This window comes from Sciurus vulgaris, assembly GCF_902686455.1.
Source record: "Sciurus vulgaris genome assembly, chromosome: 8".
In the NCBI taxonomy this organism is placed as follows: domain Eukaryota; kingdom Metazoa; phylum Chordata; class Mammalia; order Rodentia; family Sciuridae; genus Sciurus; species Sciurus vulgaris.
In genome coordinates this window covers 100,621,203-100,646,253 of record NC_136468.1, presented here as the reverse complement: position 1 = coordinate 100,646,253, position 25,051 = coordinate 100,621,203, and the positions used below count along the sequence as shown (strand labels likewise).

Genomic DNA, 25,051 nt, shown 5'->3' with positions numbered 1-25,051 from the left:
TGAAAGGTTCAAAAAACAGCATAAAAGGGGTATTTTCATTAATAAACTACTCAGAAAGTAAACTGCCCCTAGCTATTATACTCCACCCAAACTCCTAGGTTCAGCATGCTGTTAAACCCCCCTTGCCTGTTAGGTACAAATGGCATTTTTAAAAAGATGGTGTAGCCTTCCCTCTAACAAACACCACCCAAAAGTCTTTGGAGGAAGTTTCATAATATAAAAACATAAAGAAATGGGATTATAGATGGAAAAAGACATACCTTGGGGACCCACAAGTTTGGTAGCTTTTTGAAGGTGAGAGATAAGTTCATGTACTTATCCACTGATGGGTAACACAGGTGACAGAGGAGCTAAAGTGTAGGAACAATGTCTTTAGATACACAAAATATGTAAAGGGACAATCCAATCATCATGACAAGAGCCAGTGCAGTGAACTATATATGGGTACAAATGCAGGGGTTTGGGAGGTATAGTAAAGAGAAAATGAAGTAGTTCCATTCTGACTGCATCACTTTTTAGTGAAATAAAAGGCAAAGTCTAGCTAAAGATGGACAGACAGATGGAAAAGATCAGAGGAGAGAAGATATGAAGTAGTCATCTCACAGAGAGAGAAAATAAATTATGTAGATGAATGTGGTGGGTTTGCTGGGTGATACTGGGGGGCACATGAGAGAGATGGGCATAGATTGGAGGCAGACAGCATAGTAGTATATTTTCTGGCCATATCCAATGCTTGGGCATAGAATAGATGAAGTATTAAGTCTAGTCTAAGCACTGTGATTTTGTCAGTTGAGTACAGAGTAATGGTATCATTAATAATAATAATGTGTAGATCTGGAACTTTGGTGCTCATAGTGCAGCATCAACATTGCCTCAAATCAGACTCTGTATCAAAAGACCTCTAAATGACCCACATGTATTTTGAAGCTTGAGAAATACATGAGTGGGAGCTAAGTGAGAATAGAAAAAATCATTAAGACAGAAGACAGGTCAAAGAAGTGGGTCCTATAGGTGGATTTTACAGCCACCAATACCGATGACAGGAGAAATGACTGAGTCAAAGAAATTGTCCTGGTGACAACAATTGGCCTGTGAGGTTTGGAGTTCTGGTGACTAAAGCAAATAAATATGAAAGAATAATGGGGCAGCTGGGCATGGTAGCACTTTCCTAGTGTCCCAGGTACTCTAGAGACTTGAGTGTGGAGGATCACTGTAGTCCAGAAATTCTAAATCAGCCTGGGTAACAGAGAGAAAGAAGGAGGAAAGGAAGAATAAGAAGAAAAAGATAAAAGAAATAGAATGGAAAAGCAAGAGTTATATGATTAGTTCTGGTAGTCTTTAAAGAGGAGAGAGTTGTGGTTGTAGCCTCATTTCAGGATTGGTCTCTTGGGCAATTTATCCTGATCATGGGGCAACACTGTAGTGGAAAGAGCTGTGGTTCTACTAGGAGCACATGAGAATCTGTGGACTGCCCCAAGTCCTGCTGCACAGAGTTGATGAGGGGAAAATGGTCTCGTCATGAACTCAGAGCTTGGTGGACCTCTTTTAGATTCACACATCAGCGTGCCCTTGGCAAGGAATCCTCCTTATATAAAAAGTAAATTATTCATTTCTTAGATTTGGGATAACTACCCAAAGATCTGTGTTTGTACTAAAAAGTATCATAACTCCATATAAGACTTGGGGGGGGGGTGTTTTTCTTGATAAGGATAAGGACTCTCAGAAGGGAGAGAGAGAAACAGAAGATGGGGAGATTCTTATCCAAGAATACAAGGCAGTAAAACTTCCTGGTAGCAGCTAAAGGATATGATTAGAAAGGTAAGGCCTCCTTTTCTGTGACTGGGTAAGTTTCTTCTCTAATAAAAACCCTTCTGATTTTCTTCAAAATATTCAGTATAGTCTTCTGTTCACATGAGTATATTTGTGAATGGATCCTCCATGATATTGGAGAGGGTTGGAGGTCAACCCTGGTCACAAGCAGAGGAGGACATGCAAATGTATGCTCCTAGGAAGATTTTAAAGAATTTGAAAAGAGCTTTGAAGGATGACCATGTCAGTCATCTATCTAAAGAATAGTTGCCCCACTGGAACTATGTTGCATAATAAAATATATCATTTTTGAGAACTATTTGCTTTTTCTGCACATTCCTTTTTCATATCAAAAACTCTCCAGTCCTTACAAAAAAAAAAAAAAAAAAAACATGTTTAAGGGACATTGTTATGTTTGAGAAACATAACAATGCATTAATAATATTAACAGCGAACATTATGTAATTTCTAATTCCTTAGGCTACATGTTTCTCTGGGGCAAGGTTTGAAAACAAAAGCAGCAGTGAAATTGAAATATTCTTTTTAAAAATCTGCATTCTCATAAAAAGCATCCAAAAATATGTTCAACAAACAGAAAATTGCCATCTCAATTGTGTCCATTTTTGTTTAAATTGGTCATTCTTTAAAAGTTGGCAACCAGAGAATAGAAAGGGAAAGAGCATCAATGGATAATCCATCTGAGAAGCTAAGAATTTCATGTTTATAAAGTAACACACAAATCAAGGATCATTTCTTTTCAAAATATTACATTTCATGTATCTCAAGGTCTATGATCTTCCAAAATGGATTCAACAATGACTGAGAGAAAAGTGAGCTGGGCACCTTACCTAACATCTGAGACCGTCAGGGTCTTCCAGTATAGACACTCTGCTCAAAACTCAGACAATTCAAATTAGATGCAAAGCTGTAATTATTATAAAAAAACTGAATCACAATTATCTTGGCAATCACCCATGAAAATATTCTGCAAATCTATTTAAAAATTGAAAACAGACCAGGATCTCTAAGCATATCTAGGAACCATCTTGCTATGCTAGTTTCATTCAACCTAAATTTGCATTTATTCCTTAATCATAGGCTGAACCAGTTCTCTACCAAGTGGAAACAAATTAATTCTGGGCTCCTGAGGAAAGACCCTAGTAGATCTCTTATTTCTTACAGATAATAAAGTTGCAATCAACTATGATCAAATAAGCACAGTATCCATTTAATATGACTGGGAAAATTCACAGGAAAAGTACATTCCTATCTTTGAAGAACATACACACACATACATATACATTCATAAATATATATTATGCATATATACACATATATACATATGTTATATATAACACATATCATACACACACACCTACCTGCACATGCAGTCTTTCATATCTTTGACCTTCCAAAATAAAAGCCAAAGAGTCTGAATTTCTTTTTACCTCACAGTGAAATAATTCAGAGTATATCCAAGATGCCAGAATTCTAGGTGGAATGTCTAGGAGGGGCAGTTGAGGTCTACAGAATTTTTTTAAATATCCTATGTTAAAAATATACAAAAAAAATATAAACTTTATACTTACCACACAGTGAACGTCTATCTGCCTTTGAGATGTGCTTCAGAATTACATTACAAAGTCTTTCAACTCAGAAAAGCTTTCTACATATACATCAAAGTCTGATGCCCAAACTCCTATTATTTGAGATGAATTCACATAGATACCAGCATTGTCTGTTGTTAAAATGCCCTTGAGAAGGGTCTCCATTATCAATGATAACTATAAATTATTTAATAAGACTTCTGAGCTAGGATCAAGTTGGATTGTGAGGGTATAGAGGTGAATTTAAGGAAGGTAACTGATATTACAGAAATCTCCTCTCAATGGTAGCAGGCTCTAAAAGAATTCTCAACAAAGAGGCAGGGGACCAGAGCTGGAATCCATCTATTCAATCTAGGTATCACATCTTTTATCTGAAAAATAAGAAGACTGAATTTGATAATCTCTAACCAGATAAAAAATATGCAAGGACTTTTATGAAGTAAGGTAGCTCTGGATAGAAGTCAATAATCATTCACAAAGGGCTAGGAAGTAGGGAAGCAAAATGTCACTAAGGTGGTCATGAAACCACTGATGGAAAAAAGAGAGAAGGCATTAAAGGAAGTATCTCTTCTATTGTAATTATACCAGTAAGTTTCAGTGCTTACTCAAAGTGCTGAAAAGGAGTTCTATGGTGCAATCACAGGAATGCCTCAGGAGTAAAAGGACCATAAATAGAGAGGGAAGAAACCTCGGTTCAGATTGGCTACCTGCTTTCCTTAAATTTTGATTTGTAAAAAATGGAAAAGAAACCAGTTTTACCCAAGGAAACAATTTCTTAAAATTAACAGAATGATTAGCAGTGTTGATGGATTTTTTGGCAAATGAAAAATGGTGACCTTATGTTTACTGTCAAGAACATTATTGAAATAACTAAAGTAAAATTCACTCTTTCAACAGATATTCGCATGTGCCTAGTCTGTGCTTATATTGGTTATGATAAAGGATATGATAATAAAAAAGATACCCCTTCTCTGAAGTTTACAATATAGTATAAAAATGAGAGGTAATATTAATAAATGCGATGAAATGTGATGCAACCAGGCTAAGCACAAACCGTGTTTGGAAGTAGGAAGTTTTTATTTCTATTTGTTGTTATGGTTTGGATGTGAGGTGTCCCCCAAAAGCTCACATGTGAGACAATGCAGGAAGGTTCAGAGGAGAAATGGTTGGGTTGTAAGAGTCTTAACCCAACCAGCAAATTAATCTCTGATGGGATTGATTGAAATGATAGGGTGTGGCTGGAGGAGATTGTAATTGAGACATGACTTTGGGGGTATATATTTTGTATATATTTTGAGAGAGTGGACTCTCTCTCTCTCTCTCTCTCTCTCTCTCTCTCTCTCTCTCTCTCTCTGTCTCTCTCTCTCTTTCTCTCTTTGTCTCTCTCTCTCTTTCTTTCTGCTTCCTGAGGATGTGAGCTGCTTCCCTCTGCCATGCTTTTCGGCCATGATGTTCTGCCTCACCTAGAGCCCTAAGGAATGGAGCCAGCCTCCTATGGACTAAGATCTCTGAAACCATGAGTCCTCAAATAAACCTTTCCTCCTCTACAGTTGTGCTGGTTGGGTCATTTAGTCACAGCAGTGAAAAAGCTGACTAAAACATTTGTGTTTTTGAAAGATCACAGATTCTTCACATATTCATTGATACTAGCCAAAGTCCAGAATTTCTAAGGATAAATTCAGACACTTAATAAAGAACAGCAGCTCCTAAAGTCAGCTGCATTGCTCAAAAACTAAGATGAGTCACATGCAAATTTTTATTTCACTCCAACCCTGTGAGAATATTATTGTCAGATGGGGAAGGTAACATTTGTTTTGTAAATGACATGATAACAAATCTTGCTTTATAAAATGGCCATAATCAGTGGTTCTTTTGGATAGGAAAAAAAAAGCAAATATCATGTAAGCTCAAAAGTCACTCACTTTCAGCAAGCTCCTTTAGCCCATTTAAGTGTCCTGTTACTATTCTTCTGATGAAGACATATGCAAAACACAGAATTTAAGGTGAACAACAGAACTTTGTTATAACCAGAGAGAGATATGTTACTGAATACCCTAGAGGGTGTAAAAAGAAATAATTTCCCAAACTCATCTCATATAAAACTGCAGATTATAGAAATTCCAGGCTGAACTGATGTATTCTTACCTGGTAAGGAACAATACTGCCATGAGCAGTACCCCAACGTTTTGCTTCCTTTTGTCCAATGAGATAATTAACAGCTACCTGAGTCAAACATGCCACCTACCAGAAAAAAATTAAAGAAAACAGTTAAGTTTATCCACATCCATGAACAAATATTAAATGAAAGTTATTTCACGTCATGCTATTGTAGAAAAAAAAAAAAAACTGCCAAAAGGCTAGAAAATATACAGGTATCTATACTCCTATCTTACAAATAAAAAGCAGTATTATGTTATTGCATGAGACTAAATAATGGTCAACTGAGACATATAAACACATAAATACTCAGTTCCTGAAAAGATCATCTGAAGGCAGAGGGTGACCAAGCATTTGGATCCTCAGTCCACCCTGAGCATCAAAGCCATCTCAAAACACATGGACAACTAGTACATGCTTTTCTCCTCTCCACCTGTGTTCTTTCACTTTTCACCAAGACGACACATGAAAACCTGTATCATTACGGAGAAGATGAACCAAAGTCAGAAGCCACATTCCTCTAAACTTCTCATTACATAAAAAATAATACTAGTAAGCTTGAATTTTAGTGTAAGTCCGTTTAGTCAGGTTTTCTGTTACATGTTGCCCAAGAATCCTGACATAGAAGATCAAAATTTTTTTATAACTTTCAAATACACTAATAAACCTCCCTCATTGAAAAAAAAAATTATTGTACGCCTCCCAACCTGGCCCTAACCCTATACCTTCATTATTATACCATTTCTGTTTTTGAGCACCACAGGAGCTACTTAAAAAATCATCTAAAACCTTATGGCTCACTTCTGATTCTTGCAGTGATTCATGGACTGATCTTGAAAAACTACAATACTTAATTCCCTATAAGGATATGACTTTAGGATCTTATATGCCAACGAATACATGTGCCTACAGGCCCAGAAATATGAAAAGGAAGTGATTAAATGGCTTCCCCTATTTTCCAAGGGAAAAAAAATGCTCCTGGCCTCATGACATAATCGTGATATTGCATCGACTTGTTTTTCCCTATCCAGATCATCAGATGTGACTGGAATCCTACAACTACATCAATTCAAAATTGAGACCAGGTCCTGGAACAACTCAAGGGTTGATTTTGGGGGGCTTGGTGCCACGACCTTTTCTTGTCCTCTACCTGGCATGGCAGCTGCACCTCCTCCAAGAAATATCAATAGGACTCACCCTGGATGAATCTCCTTGCTGGAGCAGCCATTCTCCTTTACTTTATTCTTAAGCTTTATGCTCATTTTTACATTCATTTATTGCTCTGTTGAAATTGGAACTGCCTTGTGGCAGCTGGTTCAGCTGTACTGCCCAGGTGGCAAAACTAATAAACTTTGAGTCATCCACTTCTGGACTTCCATCTGGTCTTGGGCATTTGAACCATGGAGCACTCCAGGGTTGCCTGGGGCTGCCTAGTGCTAATCACCATTTCACAGATCACTTCTGTGTCTTTCAAAACAGAAAATCAAATCAACATTTTGTAGTAAGAAATGCCCTGGAAGAGAAGTACAGATTCATGAATTCTAATTTCTGTTAACCTATAAGTAGTTTCGTGACTGTGGGTATATGATTTAACTTCTTTGACTCTTTGACCTTCAAATACATTCTCTGTAAAGTCTTGGACATTTAAACTGTTTTCAAACTTTTAGAAAAATCAAAACTCAAATCAAATCAAATAACACATAAAATCCTAATACATAAGCAGATGATTTCCCAAGTGCTTTCAATAAATCAGAGTCAAGACGGCAACATCACCACAGGCAGCATTAATACTGATCACAATTTGCATAACAGTACATGATCTTAAATTTGTTTCCAAGGTCCAGGCTTCTGACTCTATTATGCCTCCTAACAATATGGAAGATTTAAAAAAAAAAAAAAAAAAAAAAACAGAAGAGATGCAATCATATTCATTTTCTCATGGTGCCTCTTCCTGAATTTGGGAAAATTTTATCAAGTCTGAAGTTCTATAAGAGAGGCACTTCTTTGATCTAGCTTTGATCTAGTTATGTTGTGGCTCTTTTTTTTTTTTTTTTCTTCAAATAAATCCTAGTGAAAGTCACTCTTTAAAGAGCTCTGATGCTACTGGAGGCTAAGAATTCAAATTAATAAAGGTAATACCTTACAAGCAATTAATCACAAGAGGCTTGTTATTTCTACTCCTCTACTTCAAAGTCAACTGATGGTCAATATGGCAACATCAGCAAAGGCTGCATGAGATGATGATCACAAGTTTATCTGTAAATCCTAAAACAACCTGAGATATTTGCCAAGAATAGGCAAGGGTTGAATTCTAGGTTAGTTATCAACTTAGCTACCTCATCTATTATCCACTACCTTATTCTTTCAATTTTTGACTTCTGGGTTTCTGACCCTTATCCATTTAAAGTGAATTAGAATTGAGAGCTCGTCTCTCAAATCATTGGTAAGTGGAAGACCATATCTACTTCCTCCATGCAGTGATAATTAATGAAAACAAAAAGCATTTCAGAATCAGCAGGCTACCACTTGGCAGAAGGTTAAATAAGATTTTGAGCTAGATGCCACTGAAAAAACAAAGAGTGATTTGTCAGTAACTACTCAAAGGCAAAGTTAGGGGAAAAAAGAACTCTGTTTACAAAAAGAAAGCAACAGGGCTAAACTTAGCAACTCAATGTTTAAAGGGGCATTAGAAATCTGAAAGTAATCCACTGTTTACAAGGATGTATTTTAAGGCAGGAGAAAGTGGAGAAAGTCAATAGCTATGACATGATTATGTATGAAAAATCAGAGGTTTCCTGGGCAATTAATGACAAATTTTCCACAAATTAAAAGAATGCAGGATGTGACTTTTAGGTTAATAACTACATACTGTATATCCATTCTAAATATTGCATTGGATCATTACTTTCATCCCCTACACTTAGGCTTATTATTTCATCAAGTGGACGCTATATAATTTACTCAGAATGTTGCCTTTATATGGTTTCATCTAAACAAAAAAGCCATCTCTGGTTTAATAATAATCATTCTGACAAGAAAACTATTATTTTAGATAACATAATGGGTCCTGATATTCTTTGTATCTAACCAGAAAAACAATGGGGTGGTCAAAGTAGATCTCAAAAAGAACAGCCCGAAAAGGTCTAAGGAGAAATATGCTCAGTTATTGCACAAAACAGTTTCATGATGTCTGTCACCACCTGATCACATGTGTCACTTCCTCAAAACGACTCAAGATGCAATAATAAAATCTTTCATCTCCAAAAGGAAAACAAGTTTGGCAGGTAAAGTGGGGAAAATAACACTAGACCTATCGCCCATTATATCAAAACAAGTAAGTTTTTCCTTCCTGCTATCTGCATATATTCTGGACTCCATCTAAGTTGGACTAAACACCAACCATGCAACTAACCTCCCCATATCTTTAAGCATTCTTCAAAGTTCATTTCAACATCATGTTTTCCTTTAAGTCCCACTCCCATCACCCAAAAATATTTTCCCTGACCCTGAATGAATACAATACCATAATTTATATAACTCCTGCTGCACTTTCAAAGACTGCCTTGACTCGGAGCAACCACTGGGGCTCCAGCGGCTGCCCAGGGGAGGAGTGGCGAGGAGAGCTGTGTGGACTCAGAACACCGGGGCCTGCCCTGAGGAGGAGGAGGAACGTGGCCACTTGGGTTCGGAGTGACTGCACCAGAGCTACAGGCGGTTGCCAGAGGAGAAGCTGCGTGGCAAGCTGTTTGGACGCAGAACAACGCTTCTGAACACCGGGGCCTGCCCTGAGGACGAGGAGGAGGAAGAGGAGCGCGGAGGCTTGGATTCGGGGTGACTACACCAGAGCTACAGGCGGTTGCCAGAGAAGGGGCTGCGTGGCGAGCTATTTGGACTCAGACCACTTCTGAACACCGGGGCCTGCCCGGAGGAGTAGGAGGAGGAGGAGGAGGAGCGCGGCGGGTCCTTTGGACTCGCAGTGACTGCATTAGCGCTCCAGGCGGCTGCTCAGAGGAGAAGGCCAGTGGTGAGTTGTTTGGACTTAAAGGGACAGCTCCTGAACACAGGGGGGCTGCCTGGAGGAGAAGCGTGTGGGTCGCTTGGTCTTGAGTGGCCGCACCAGAGCTCTGGGTGGTTGCCCAGAGGACACGTGCAGCGGGTCACGTGGATTCAGAGCCACTCAGAGCGACAGCTCCTGAACACCCGGGGGGTTATCTGGAGAAGGAGGAGGAACGGGGACGGTCACTTCGACTCGGAGTGATTGATTGCCCAGGGCTATGGGTGGTTGGTGGGAGGAGGCAAGAAGTGAGTTTCTTGGACTCCTAGTAACCGCACCGGAATACTGGGCGGCTGTCTGGAGGAAGAGGCCTGTGGCGGGTCTCTGGGACTCAGAGTGATTGTTCGGGGCCCCAGGTGGCTGCTCAGAGGAGGGGCCGCATAGCCAGGTGATTAGGTGCAGAGCAGGGTCCCAGGATCTAGGAGGCTTCTGGGTGGAAGAGCCCCACAGAGACAGGCTTAGGGCGGAGCGAAGGTTCCAGGCCTGCGGGCAAATTCTCTGAGGAGGGGCAGCCTAAGGAGACTCATCTGCGAAGGGTGAGGCTCCCAGGCCCAGGAGGTAGGGCCGGGCCCTTGGGAACTTTGCAGAGGAAGGCAGCCCAGCCCAGGCGGTAGCTGTAAATTGAGGGGAACCTCTAGGAGGGAACTGACCAGCGAGACCTCCCCACTGGGTGAGTCATCCCTGCTGGGGGAGGTTTCCCCACAAGGACGGTAAAACCAGAGACTCAGGCCCAAACAGGCCTTGCCTCAGCCCGCAGCCTAGGTCCCCTTTGGATGACCATTGGTCAACAAGTGGAGGCACCACTGCCCACTAGCAGGGATTATACCCCACCTGAAGGACACCACTCCTAGAGAGGCAGCTTCCTTGTGGAGCACCGCATTATTAACTTCCTCCAAGACTTCAGCCTACTGAAGGCTAAGGGGGGATATATATAGAAATCTTCAGGGACATTGTAAGTCAATAGAGGAAATCTGCAATATCTCAGCGGTCCACTGACACCTGAACAATATGAGAAAACAAGGAAAGAAAATGCTGCAAACAAATCTAGATGTTACATCAATAAAACCCAATGACAGCATGGCAGAAGAAATGACAGAAAAGGAGTTCAGAATGTACAAAATTAAAATGATCAGAGAAGCAAATGATGAGATGAGAGAGTAAATGCAAGCATTGAATGATCGCACCAATCAACAATTAAAAGAGCAAAAACAGGAAGCAAAAGATCATTTCAATAAAGAGTTAGAGATATTGAAAAAAAAACCAAACAGAAATCCTTGACATGAAGGAAACAATAAACCAAATTAAGAACTCCATAGAAAGCATATCCAATAGGATAGAACACCTGGAAGACAGAACCTCAGACATTGAAGACAAAATATTTAACCTTGAAAACAAAGTTGAACAAACAGAGAAGATGGTAAGAAATCATGAACAGAATCTACAAGAACTATGGGATATCATGAAAAGGCCAAATTTAAGAATTATTGGGATTGAGGAAGGCCTAGAGAAACAAGCCAAAGGAATGAACAATTTATTCAATGAAATAATATGAGAAAATTTCCCAAAGCTGAAGAATGAAATGGAAAATCAAGTTCAAGAGGCTTATAGGACTCCAAATACACAAAATTACAACAGACCCACACCAAGGCACATTATAATGAAAATACCTAACATACAAAATAAAGACAGAATTTTAAAGGCTGTGAGAGAAAAGAACCAAATTACATTCAGGGGGAAACCAATACGCATATCAGCAGACTTTTCCAGACCCTAAAAGCTAGAAGGGCCTGGAACAACATTTTTCAAGCCCTGAAAGAAAATGGATGCCAACCAAGAATCTTATACCCAGCAAAACTTACCTTCAAATTTGACGATGAAATAAAATCCTTCCATGATAAACAAAAGCTAAAAGAATTTACTAAAAGAAAGCCAGCATTACAGAACATTCTCAGCAAAATATTCCATGAGGAAGAGATGAAAAACAAAGAAGCAAATCAGCAAAGGGAGGAATTATCCTAAAGGAATTGTCAAATAAAGGAGGAAACAAGTTGTGTCAAACAAATAAATAAACAAAATTTTAAAAATGAACCAAATGACCGGGAAACCAACTCATTTCTCTATAATAACCCTGAATGTTAATGGCCTGAATTCATCAATCAAAAGACATAGACTGGCAGATTGGATTAAAAAGAAAGATCCAACAATATGTTGCCTGCAAGAGACTCACCTCATAGAAAAAGATACGCATAGACTAAAGGTGAAAGGAATGGGGAAAAACATACCATGCACATGGACTCAGCAAAAAAGCTGGAGTATCCATCCTCATTTCAGATAATGTGGACTTCAAGCCAAAGTTAGTCAGAAGGAATAAAGAAGGTCATTTCATACTGCTTAAGGGAAGCATAAATCAGCAAGATATAACAATCATAAACATCTATGCCCCAAACAGTGGCTCATCCATGTATGTCAAACAAATCCTTCTCAATTTCAGAAACCAAATAGACCATAACACAATAATACTAGGTGATTTTAACACGCCTCTCTCACCACTGGACAGATCTTCCAGACAAAAATTGAACAAAGAAACCACAGATCTCAATAACACAATCAATAATTTAGACTTAACGGACATTTATAGAATATACCATCCAACCAAGAGCGAATACACTTTCTTCTCAGCAGCACATGGATCCTTCTCTAAAATAGACCATATATTATGCCACAAAGCTAATGTTAGCAAATACAAGAAGATAGAGACACTACCATGTATTCTATCAGATCATAATGGATTGAAGTTAGAAATAAATGAAAGAGTAAAAAACAGAAACTACTCCAACACCTGGAGATTAAACAATATGCTATTATATGATGAATGGATAACAGAAGATATTAGGAAGGAAATTAAAAAATTCTTAGAGGTAAATGAGAACAAAGAAACATCATATCAAAATCTCTGGGACACTATGAAAGCAGTACTTAGAGCGAAATTTATTTCATGGAGCACATTTAATAAAAGAAGTAAAACTCAACAAATAAACGACCTAACACTACAGCTCAAAGCCCTAGAAAAAGAAGAACAGAACAGCACCAAAAGTAGTAGAAGACAGAAAATAGTTAAACTCAGAGCTGAAATCAATGAAATTGAAACAAAAGAAACAATACAAAAAATTGACAAAATAAATAGTTGGTTCTTCGAAAAAATAAACAAAATGGATAAACCTTTAGCCAAACTAACAAAGAGAAGACGAGAGAAAACCCAAATCACTAAAATTCGGAATGAACAAGGAAATATCACAACAGACATGAGTGAAATACAAAACATAATTAGAAGCTATTTTGAAAATCTATACTCCAACAAAATAGAAAATTTTGAAGACATCAACAGGTTTCTAGAGACATATGAATTGCCTAAACTGAACGAGGAGGACATACACAATTTACATAGACCAATTTCAAGCACTGAAATAGAAGAAGTCATCAAAAGCCTACCAACAAAGAAAAGTCCGGGACCAGATGGGTTCTCAGCCAAGTTCTACAAAACCTTTAAGGAAGAGCTCATTCCAATACTTCTCAAAGTATTCCATAAAATAGAAGAGGAGGGAACCCTCCCAAACTCATTCTATGAAGCCAATATCACACTGATACCTAAACCAGACAGAGACTCATCAAGGAAAGAAAATTTCAGACCAATATCCTTAATGAACATCGACGCAAAAATTCTCAACAAAATTTTAGCAAATCGCATACAAAAACATATTAAAAAGATAGTGCACCATGATCAAGTGGGCTTCATCCCAGGTATGCAAGGTTGGTTCAACATCAGGAAATCAATAAACGTAATTCACCATATTAATAGACTTAAAGTCAAGAATCACATGATTATTTCAATAGATGCAGAAAAAGCATTTCATAAAATACAGCATCCCTTCATGCTCAAAACACTAGAAAAAATTGGGATAGTGGGAACATTCCTTAACATTGTAAAGGCCATTTATGCTAAGCCCATGGCTAATATCATTCTAAATGGTGAAAAACTGAAAGCATTCCCCCTAAAAACTGGAACAAGGCACAGATGCCCTCTTTCACCACTTCTATTCAACATCGTTCTTGAGACTCTGGCCAGAGCAATTAGACAAACCAAAGAAATTAAAGGGATACGAATTGGAAAAGAAGAACTCAAACTATCCCTGTTCGCTGATGACATGATTATATATTTAGAGGAACCTGGAAATTCCACCAGAAAACTCTTAGAACTCATAAGTGAATTCAGTAAAGTAGCAGGTTACAAGATCAATGCCCATAAATCCAATGCATTTTTATACATAACTGATGAATCTTCAGAAAGAGAAATTAGGAAAACTACCCCATTCAAAATAGCCTCGAAAAAAATAAAATACTTGGGAATCAATCTCACAAAAGAGGTGAAAGACCTCTACAATGAGAACTATACAACACTAAAGAAAGAAATTAAAGAACACCTTAGAAGATGGAAAGATCTTCCATGTTCTTGGATAAGAAGAATTAATATTGTCAAAATGGCCATACTACTTAAAGTGCTATACAAATTCAATGCAATTCCAATTAAAATCCCAATGACGTACCTTACAGAAATAGAGCAAGCAATTATGAAATTCATCTGGAAGAATAAGAAACCCAGAATAGCTAAAGCAATCCTTAGCAGGAAGAGTGAAACAGGGGGTATTGCAATACCAGATCTTCAACTCTACTACAAAGCAATAGTAACAAAAACGGCATGGTATTGGTACCAAAATAGAAAGGTAGATCAATGGTACAGAATAGAGGACGTGGACACAAACCCAAATAAATACAATTTTCTCATACTAGACAAAGGTGCCAAAAATATGCAATGGAGAAAAGATAGCCTCTTCAACAAATGGTGCTGGGAGAATTGAAAATCCATATGCAACAGAATGAAACTAAACCCATATCTCTCACCATGCACGAAACTAAACTCAAATTGGATTAAGGACCTCGAAATCAGATCAGAGACCCTGCAGATTATAGAAGAAAAAGTAGGTCCAAATCTTTACCTTGTTGGTCTAGGATCAGACTTCCTTAACAGGACTCCCATAGCACAAGAAATAAAAGCTAGAATCAACCACTGGGATAGATTGAAACTAAAAAGCTTTCTCTCAGCAAAGGAAACTATCAGCAATGCGAAGAAAGAGCCTACGGAGTGGGAGAATATCTTTGCCAATCATACTTCAGATAGAGCAGTAATCTCCAGAATCTATAAAGAACTCAAAAAACTCTACTCCAAGAATTCAAATAATCCAGTCGACAAATGGGCTAAGGAAATGAATAGACACTTCACAGAAGAAGATCTACAAGCAATCAACAAACATATGGAAAAATGCTCAACATCTCTAGTAATAAGAGAAATGCAAATCAAAACTACACTAAGATTCCATCTCACCCCAATTAGAATGGCGATTATCAAGAATACGAGCAACAACAGGTGTTGGCGAGGATGTGGGGAGAAAGGTACACTCATACATTGCTGGTGGGGATGCAAATTAGTGCAGCCACTCTGGAAAGCAGTGTGAAGATTCCTTAGAAAACTCGGAATGGACCCTCCATTTGACCCAGCTATCCCACTCCTTGGCCTATACCCAAAGGACTTAAAATCAGCATACTACAGAGATACAGCCACCTCAATGTTCATAGCTGCTCAATTCACAATAGCCAGACTGTGGAACCAACCTAGATGCCCTTCAATTGATGAGTGCATAAAGAAACTGTGGTATATCTATACAATGGAATATTACTCAGCCATAAAGAATGATAAAATTATGGCGTTTGCAGGCAAATGGATGAAATTGGAGAATATCATGCTAAGTGAGATGAGCCAATCTCAAAAAGCCAAAGGACGAATGATATCGCTAATAAGTGAAGGATGACACATAATGGGGGGGAGGGAAGGGTTAGTGTTAGGGTTAGAGTTAGGGTTAGGGAGGGGGGAAAGTATGGAGGAAGGAAGTACTGTATAGAGGGTAAAGAGGGGTGGGAGAGGTGGGGGGAAGGGAAAAAAATGTACACAAGAATAAGGCTTGTTATGAATAATGTCATACAGTTTTGTTTAAATCTTGCTTGTAGTTTTATGGTATTATTTATGTATAATGATATTAAGATTGAACTCAGATAAATGTCTTAGCTTTCTACCTGAAAAAAAAAAAATAAAGAAAGAAAGAAAGAAAGAAATGTCTGGGTGGCAGGAACTGAAAAAAAAAAAAAAAAAAAAAAAAAAAGACTGCCTTATCCTACAATTAGAATGATAAGATAACAAAGCTAAAAAGACCTAGACTAGTTCTTCCTAAACCTAGCTGTACATTATAATCATTTAGGGAATTCCAAGACCTATCCCAGAGCTCCTGAATCCAGGAACAGAAGTTTGGGGGAAAAATAATGTAATCAGTGTACCCTTAGTTGCACATCACATTTGAGAATTAAAGCCTTGAGAGAAATCAGTCAAATTACTTAATATAATAGATGGATAAATAAAGGAATAGAGAAGGGACATAACTTACCTGAGTTCACCCAGATGATTACTCCACTTACATTGCTGTCTCCCCTACTATGATAATATTTGTATCTTCTCCTAGCTCTCCTTTTAAAATCAGGTCTATTTTAGGGTAGAAAATATGTACATAAACCCCGTGTATGTTCTCATAAAACCTAAACAGAGCCTGAACATTACATTTCTTAACAAAGGAATTAAAACAGTAATAATTACTTGTTTTTCAAACAAATACTGTGTCTCTATGTATAAGGTATCTTGCTAGGTATGGGATATAAATGAGTAAATGAAAACTATATAGTCCAAACTCCTTTGGACTTAAAAATAGTAGACAAGACAAAGAGTTACATACATACAGAGAAAAAAAAAACCTGAAAGTAGACCATACAACTGAAGCATGGTAAAAATAGACATGAAATAAAATTATAGAGGTTTTCAGAGGCCAGATCATGCCAGTCTTTGTAAGTCATGATAAAGAACATTCTTTGCGCATCTTTCAGAATGGTCATTTTAAAATAACAAATTGTATCATGTCATCCTTCTATTTAAAATTCACAGGGCTTCCCACTGCATTTGCAATTATATGCAAAGAATAAACTAAAAAGAGACAAGAGAAAAAAGAGAACTGTTAAGGATACTGCAAGAGTCTAGGCATGTTGATGATAGCTCAAACTAGGTCAGTAGCAAGAGATGTGCAAAAAAAATCAGTGGATTTAAGATATATTTTAGGGGCAGAATGGACAAAAAAGATTGTATGAGAAGGGAATAGCAGACAGAACACTCATGGAGAAGGAAAGACAAACATAAATCCCATATTCCTGTATGAATATCTGGGTAGACTATAATGACATTAACAGAAATAATAAAGTCAGAGAGAAACAATTAAAAGGGAAAGAAAATAAGAGCCCATCTCAGAATAAGCTGAATTTGTGATGCCTGTGAGAGAATCAGTTGGGTTACAGTCATGAACATATGAAAAGTATTTGAAGTCATAAACTAGGGGAAACAAGATAAAATACAAAATCAGATAAATCTTCATGTCAAAGACAGTCCTTCCTCTAATCACAGGTTAGTCAAAAATGTAGATACAAACTACTAGAACCAATTTAAATGCCCCAAATAAGGAGTACGTTAAATATACTATGATATCCATACATAATAGAAAATAATGCTGGCACTTAAAATTATACAACAGAAGAATATAGCACCATGTGAAAAATATTCACAACTTTTTAATGAACTTAATTTAGAAAAGTTTTGAATTTTATAGAAAAACTACCAAGATGATTACAGAGTTCTCATATACTCCACATCTGGTATCCCTATGATTAACATCTTACATTAGTGTGGTATATTTTTACAATTAAAGAACCAGTATTGATACATTATTATTAACTAAACTCCATATGTTCAGATTTCCTTAGTTTTTATTTAATGTTCTTTCTCTGTTCCAGATTATGTCTAGAATACTACATTATAATTAGTCTTTGGGTCTCCTTACAGGTTCTCTTCCCCATGACAGTTTCTCATATATTCCTTATTTTGATTACCTTAATGGTTTTGAGAAATACAGATCAGGTATTTTGTAGAACATTCCTCAACTAAGATTTTTATGATGTTTTGGTCATAATTTAACTGAAGTTATGGGGTTTTAGAAAGAAGACCACAAAAGTAAAGTGACATTTTCAATACATCATATCAAAGGTTCATACTATCAACGTGAATTATATTGACCTTGGTCATCTGGCTGAGGTAGTATTTATTATTTTTATCCACTGCACAATTACTCCTTTTTCTCTCCATTTCCAGGTTGTTCTTTTTGGAAAGATGTCACTACATGCAGCTCACACTTAAAGGGTGAAGAGTTATACTTCTCTTTCTTTAGGATATCTATATAAATTATTTGGAATTATTCTGCACAGGCCCATTATTAGTCTCCCCTATTTATTTTTTTATCAGGTCACTTATTTATATCATGTGAATGCTCATTTCATACTTTGCTATTACTCCAGTTTGGCCTCTGGGAGCTCTTTCTGTTGGTTCCTATGAATCAACCCCCATTCTTGAGGAGTTTTTGTTCTTAGCATTCCTTGCTCTGTGGCACTGCAAGATGCCCTAGACTCCTCTATGTATTTCCTTATTTCACAGGAAAGCATACAAAGAAGAGGAGTCACAGGGTAAATAAAGAAAACAAATATTTATTTCAGTGTCAGCAGTTCATTCATTCATTCCTCATCTATTCAAAAACACTGATATAACACTACTATGTTCCAGGAACTATTCCATGCATTGGGGTTAGAGGAGTGAGTCAGACAGACATGATCCTCTGTTTCTGAGGCCTACATTCCAGTATCCAGCTATATTCAGACATAAACAAATAAGTATAAAACCATCAGGATAAGGTAAATGCTATGAAGAAAATGAAACAGAATCACAGAAGGGGCTCCTTTACTTTTTGAAGACATTATGTTTAATCTGTGACCTGGAGAAAGCATGTACAAATCTGAAAATACAAGAGAAAACATCTTAGGCAATGAGATCAATCACTTAAAAGACTTTAGTGAGGTTTTTTTTTTTTTTTTTTTTTTTTTTTTTTTTTTTCTTAAAGGTATCTACATGGTAAGGAACAAAAATAAAGCCATTGTAGCTGTCATGTGGTAAATAAAAGAGGTGATAGTACAAGAGGGTATCAGGTAAGCTACAATGGCCACATCACAAGGGTCATTGTAGGTCTGGGTAAGGATCTGAGATATTATTCTAAGTGTCCTGGAAAGCCATTGATTTATGTAATTAAAGCACTTGGATGTTGTGTGGAAGATAAATGACACCAAATTACCTCATGCGAGGTAGCTATTACAACTTCCATTCTATAGATGAAAGAAACTAAACCATAGGGAAATAAAATATCTTTTCTAAGTCTCACAGCTGGTAAATGGAAACACCATGACTCATACACAGGTTATTTCAGTCAATGAACCATCCCTACACCACCACCTTCTCTTTGTTCAACCTTTCTGCCCCAGTCCCTTTCACCAGGTGGTGCTTGGCTTCACATTTGTATCTTCTTTATATCCCTAGCTTCACTGTATTCCCTGAAAGGCTGTCCCTCAAGGTACTGGGGTAGAACAGAAGCCCTCCATAAGAGCCCAATGTCCTCTGAACTTGCTTAGAAAACCCATCGATAACTGAATCAATTAATTCTTCTCACATGCTTCTACTCAACCTCATTTACTAACTACAAAACCTCTTATGGGGAAAATGTTAAAAGAGAAAGGAAGGAGATAGATTTGTAAAGAATATATCACTTTTTTCCTTTCTTTTTTATATTTTTTATTTGTTCTGAACACTAGTTATACATGACAGTAGGAAAAAAAAAGAGATATGAGCTATTTTGACACATTGTTCACAAATGGAGTACAACTTCCCATTCCTCTGACTGTACATGGTGCAGAGTCACACTGACCGTGTGATCATACATGTATATAGGGTAATAATGTGCATCGCATTCCATTGTCCTTCTCACCCCCACGCCCTCTTTCCTCCTCTCCCTTCACTGCCCTCTGCCCAATCCAAAGTTCCTCCATTCTTCCCTATCCATCCCGCCTTTGTGGATCAGCATCTGCTTATCAGAGAAAACATTCAACCTTTGGTTTTTGGGGTTTGGATTATTTCTCTTAGCATGATAGAATATATCTCTTGAGAAGGGAAATTTGGCCTCCTATTAGAAAGAGCTTTTGAGTGACCCATATCTTTTTTTTTTTTTCATCCTAGTACCATCACTTTGCTTATTATCAAACACCATCTCTCACATCTTAAGGTGAACTGATTCTTTCAGACTCCACCAGAGTCCAGGAGGAAAATACATCCAAGAGTAGCTAGATTATTTTGGCTGTCCCATGTTGAAAGGAAAATAAGAATTCTAAAAACTCACACCAAATTTGTCATTTCAAGTTTCTAGTATTTATACTCATAAAAACTACCACTTATTCAAGCACTCATCATGCACTGTTTTAACATGAATTATCTCACTTAATCCTTGTAACTGTATGAGAGGTACTGTGATAATTCTATCTTACAATTTTAAAAAAAATGAGGCACAAAGCAGTTTAATAATCTGCCAAGGTTATATGCCCAGTAAGTGGGTGAGCCATGATCTGAACCCAGCCAGTTTAGTATTACATACAGAAGCAGACTGCTTATAATGTCTGAGTGGTCTTGATTCTGGAAAAGTTTAATTGGACCATATTACTTGGTAAAGGCAAAATGATGATTGAGCATCCTTTCAATTAGGTAAACCTCTATAGACAAATCTGACCTCAGTTATTACATTTAGTGTAGCACTCATTCAAAGTTTTCTGCAAATATGGTCTGGCTTTTATATTATTAGAAATATACTTCAACCCATACATTTTACCTGTAATCACAGAAAACCAGTAGAATTGTTATATAATTTTTAAATCTCTACTTTTATATACTCTGCAAATAAAAATCATATTATCAAACCCTCTTCATGGCAATTTTTTTAGGGAAGGAACACACACACTTCCCGTTCCTCTGAATTATCACTAATAACAGTCAAATCATGTTATGTTTATTTTATATATGAACTCAAAATAAAAATAAATTTGCATTATGCTCAAAAAATTTGCCAATCCATCTGAATCAAAATCAGACATAGGAAGAAACCGGATATCAAACGCCAGAAGGTAAGACCAGACAGCAAAGACAGACAGAATTTGAAAAGCTTGTTTAGGATAATACATCAAACATATTTCTTACCATGAACCACTGACCCAGTCAATCATATGACTCTAAAAGTGGTTATAAACAACTTTAAAAAATGTGATGAGTAAGTGGAAATGTGGAAAAGCAAGATCTAATGACAAGGTGTACTTATTTATTCCTGTGATAGCATGTCTTCGGTTTCAAATGTCTTCTTCAAGCATAATTTTGTATTTTTAATAACTTAATTCTTCAAAATATTTCTGTTCAAAGAATAAAATAATGAATTGTTTGCAACACTGATTTTTAAAAGCTCTAAGAATTAAATGGAATTTACTTTTGTTTATTGCTTCCTTTGGGTATTTAGCAGACATTTAGTAAGCACTCTTGAGAACTTCATCTTTCAAGATTAAAATTTATAAATTAAAATATAAATTATCAGAATCACAGAGAATTTTTTTAAATCAAGTAGTGATTAAAAATGGCATTTGAGCTGAACTTTTGATAAAGGGGATTTAGTCATTCAAAAACAAGGAAAAGGAATTTCTAAGTGGGAGAAATTGTGGGCAATTATAGGACTGAAAATATCATAGGTCTTTTTGAATGAATAAGAATAAAAGTGGAGGCAAGACATGGGATTTGATCACTAGTAGATCACTGACACTCCTGAAGAGGCAGTGACAATAAAGCAGTAAGGACCAAATCCAGATTAACAGAGGATAAGGGATAAGTGAAAAGAATGTAGGAGTCATAGACTATTGTAGAGGTTTGTGTAAAGGGGGAAGGAAAGACTGATTGTAGCTCAGGTGGGTGAGCAGGAGGAATAAAATTTTTATTTATGAGGATGAAAAAAATTGAAGTTCATCTAAATATGCAAGAAAATAAAGAATAATTGAAGGTGTGGAATCCTACATAAGATGTAAGAGGGTACTAGGCACAGTGACACATGCCTGTAATCCCAGCAGCTTGGGAGGTTGAGGCAGGAAGATCGTGAGTTCAAAGCCAATCTCAGCAAAGAAAGTGAGGATCTAAGCAACTCAGTGAGACTCTGTCTCTTAATAAAATACAAAATAGGGCTGGGGATGTGACTCAGTGGCTGAGTGCCCCTGAGTTTAATCCCCAGTACAAAAAAAAAAAGATGCAAGAGGGTAAGAAGGAAAATATAAGTGGAGGGTTAGGGTTCATTGTGATCCTCGGTGAAACCTTCCCTAACTCACTGAGATGGGTCACTTCCTCTTCTGGATCTCTGTCCACTATCAAGCAGGCTTTGGGAGGCAAAGGACTTATTCAATATGTTTGTGGCTTTCTCCCCAGCAGCAGGAACACTACCTGAGACACACTGTAGCCACTCAATAACTACAAGTGAAACTAGTAAAACTAGTTTTCCTCTCATTTGACAGTGAGTCTTAATGAAGAAAGAATGTTTCAAGAGAAAGAAAGAGGGAAGTCAGACACAATTTCCACCCAAGAGTACAACAGAAAGTTTCTTCACAGCATAGAAATGATGGGCTCAAATTTACCTTTTTTCCCTCTAAACTCTGATTCTGCTCACTGTGGTCACTCCAAACAAGTCCTTCTTTCACCACATACCACACACTAGATGGACAAATACACAAAGTTGATTAGAAAGTGATGTCAAGACCTGAGGCCCCCATATTCAGGGTGAGGAGAGCAGCAAAGGTGGCTTAGAAAAGAAAGAAATCTTCTGGGACTAAGATGTCATGGGCCTAAACGTGAGTGCAGGATAATACTAAAGATTCGTGGATGGGTACAGAAATCAAACAGCAACACTTCTCTAAAATCAGAATTGACCCATGAAAAGGGACTGGGGTCTATCTGCAATTGGAATGACCAATAGGTTCTACAAGAGAGCACTGGACAGTTCGAAAGCTAAAAAGATGAATAAATGCTGATTTTCACGGATCTCATGGTTTCATGGAACCAAAAAATGTTCTCTTCTGTAGAAAGTTGTGATTCATCTTGGGAAGAGTGTAATATGCTTTATTTCATTATACTATTGAGAGTACCTTCTCCAATTCTCTAATTGCCAAGTTTTCCTCTAATTCACATTGCCTCTTCCTCCATGTCTAGATGATGTTCTGTTACTGTTTCTTCCACACAATTCAATAATATGCTATCCAATTAAAAAATGGGTGAGAAGACATGAAATTATGCAGGTATGGAATACAATGCATGTAAAGATCCCTTAGACTATTCAGTTCCTTCACAAGGAGACAGTGCAGCTTGCACAGTGTGGATATCATGAAAACAGAATAAATGGAGAATCTGAGAAAGCATTAATACAAGGAATCACAAGAGCTGGCAACAGAATATAAGGGAATAGAAAACAGGTTACAAAGAGGGCTCCAGTGTTTTAGTCTTCCCCCAAAAAGGAATGTGAATTCACCTATAGAAATAGTGAAGAAAGGTGCTGGATTTGGGAGGTTGGTTTGTTCTGTTGTTGTTGTTGTTGTTGTTGTTGTTGCTTGGGAGGGTATGTTAACTTAAAGACATGGTCCAAGTGAAGATACCCTTGGAGTGGTTGCAGTCCAGCTGCTAAATGATTATGTGAGACATCAATGGCTATTTAGTGGTTATCCACACAGGAGCTTGTGGTAGACTGGTTTTTGAAGATAGCTACCAAGATTCCCTCTCCCTACAATACCCATCTTGTATGATGGGGTGTCACTTCCATAATTAGGTCAGTAATCAGTTGACTATGAGTTCAACAAAAGGGAAATTAGCTGGGCACAGTGGCTGAGCACTTAAGAGGTTGAGATGAGAAGATTGCTTGAGTCCAAAAGTTCAAGATCAGCCTAAGCAATGTAGCAAGACCTGTCTCAAAGGAAGTGAAGGGAGATTATCCTGACTAGGACTGATCTAATCAGAGAAACTTTAAAAGACACGCTTCTGCTGGTCTGGAAGACATAGCCTCCATGAGCTCTATGGACACAGTACTATATTCTGCCAACAAACCGAGTAAGTTTGGAAGAAACCTCTGTAACTCAGGTGAGAACTGCAGTCCAGCAGACACCTTAAGACCTGAGCCTAGGAACAAAGATATTTCATTACAGATAAGCCAGTTAAGCCATTTCTGGACTTCTGTCCCATACAAACCATGTGATAATCACTTTGTGTTTTTTAAGCTATATTTATGCAAATTTTCTGATAATGTGTTATACAGCAATAGAAAACGAAGAGAAGTATGAAGCCATTGAAGTGGACGACCAGCCTGAGGAATTAGAGGAAAAGCACAAGGGCAGGCCACTAATCAACCAAAGAAGGAACAAGAAAGAGCAGGTTGTATAGGTGGGAAGGATAATAGGAAGATGTGGTGTCTGGAGTGCAGTGTTAGAACACATAATGTATGTTAAAGAGTCAACTGGGATCAAGGGGTAGAAGGCAATCTTGGACTCAACAAAAGTAAATTAGTCTTTAAAGGAAAAAGAAGAATTACAGTAGTCATCATAATGCAAAAGATTGAGAACTAGTAGAAGGAAGTAGAAATCTCTAATACAAATATAACACATCAAGTTTGACATCAAAATGAGGAAATAGAACAATAGCTGGAATGCAGAGTAAAATTACCAAAAATGGAGTCAAATAAATTTTACTCATGATATTACCCTTTAAAGATCCAAAGGTCTTCCAGAGAGTTAAGGAATAAATCTCCCTAAGTGGAATTTCAGGCATGTTCCTCAGTTCATAGAAGAAAGATTTTGTAATCCAGGCATTTTCTTAGGATCATTAAGTAACAGAACTGTATAAAACAACCCTACATGTAAGAACAGATTTTAAACTAAGCCCCAGCACGAGAACAAAACAAACTGACTTACACAGTCAGACTATATCTGATCATTCTGATTAGCTAAAATCCAAGCTTGTAAAGGCATATCTGAAGATGATTTTTATGATCCACCTCACAGTTGGCACAATCCTTATCTGGCCATGTTGCATCGCTCTGCTCTCCTGAGCCTCCAAAGAAGGGCTCCCAGAATAGCAGGGGAGACTCTGTAGAACACAAGATATAACTAAGTTCTTTAGTAGTGACTCTTCTTAAAGTGACCTCATGGGACTTTTGGGGAAAGGTGCAAAGCCAGGTGTAGATTAGAACAAGAAATCATGATGTCAGTGACTGAATGATTCAGCAAGTAAAATATGTGT

At 37.4% G+C, this 25,051-nt stretch overlaps 1 protein-coding gene across 1 annotated transcript in view; it reads right to left on the bottom strand.

Moving 5' to 3' along the window:
• The window catches only part of SUGCT (succinyl-CoA:glutarate-CoA transferase), a 755,391-nt gene that overhangs the window by 551,916 nt on the left and 178,424 nt on the right, over window positions 1-25,051 (bottom strand). Inside the window, 1 exon segment of the mRNA XM_079151764.1 lies at window positions 5,562-5,657. Coding sequence (XP_079007890.1) covers window positions 5,562-5,657 — 96 coding nt within the window.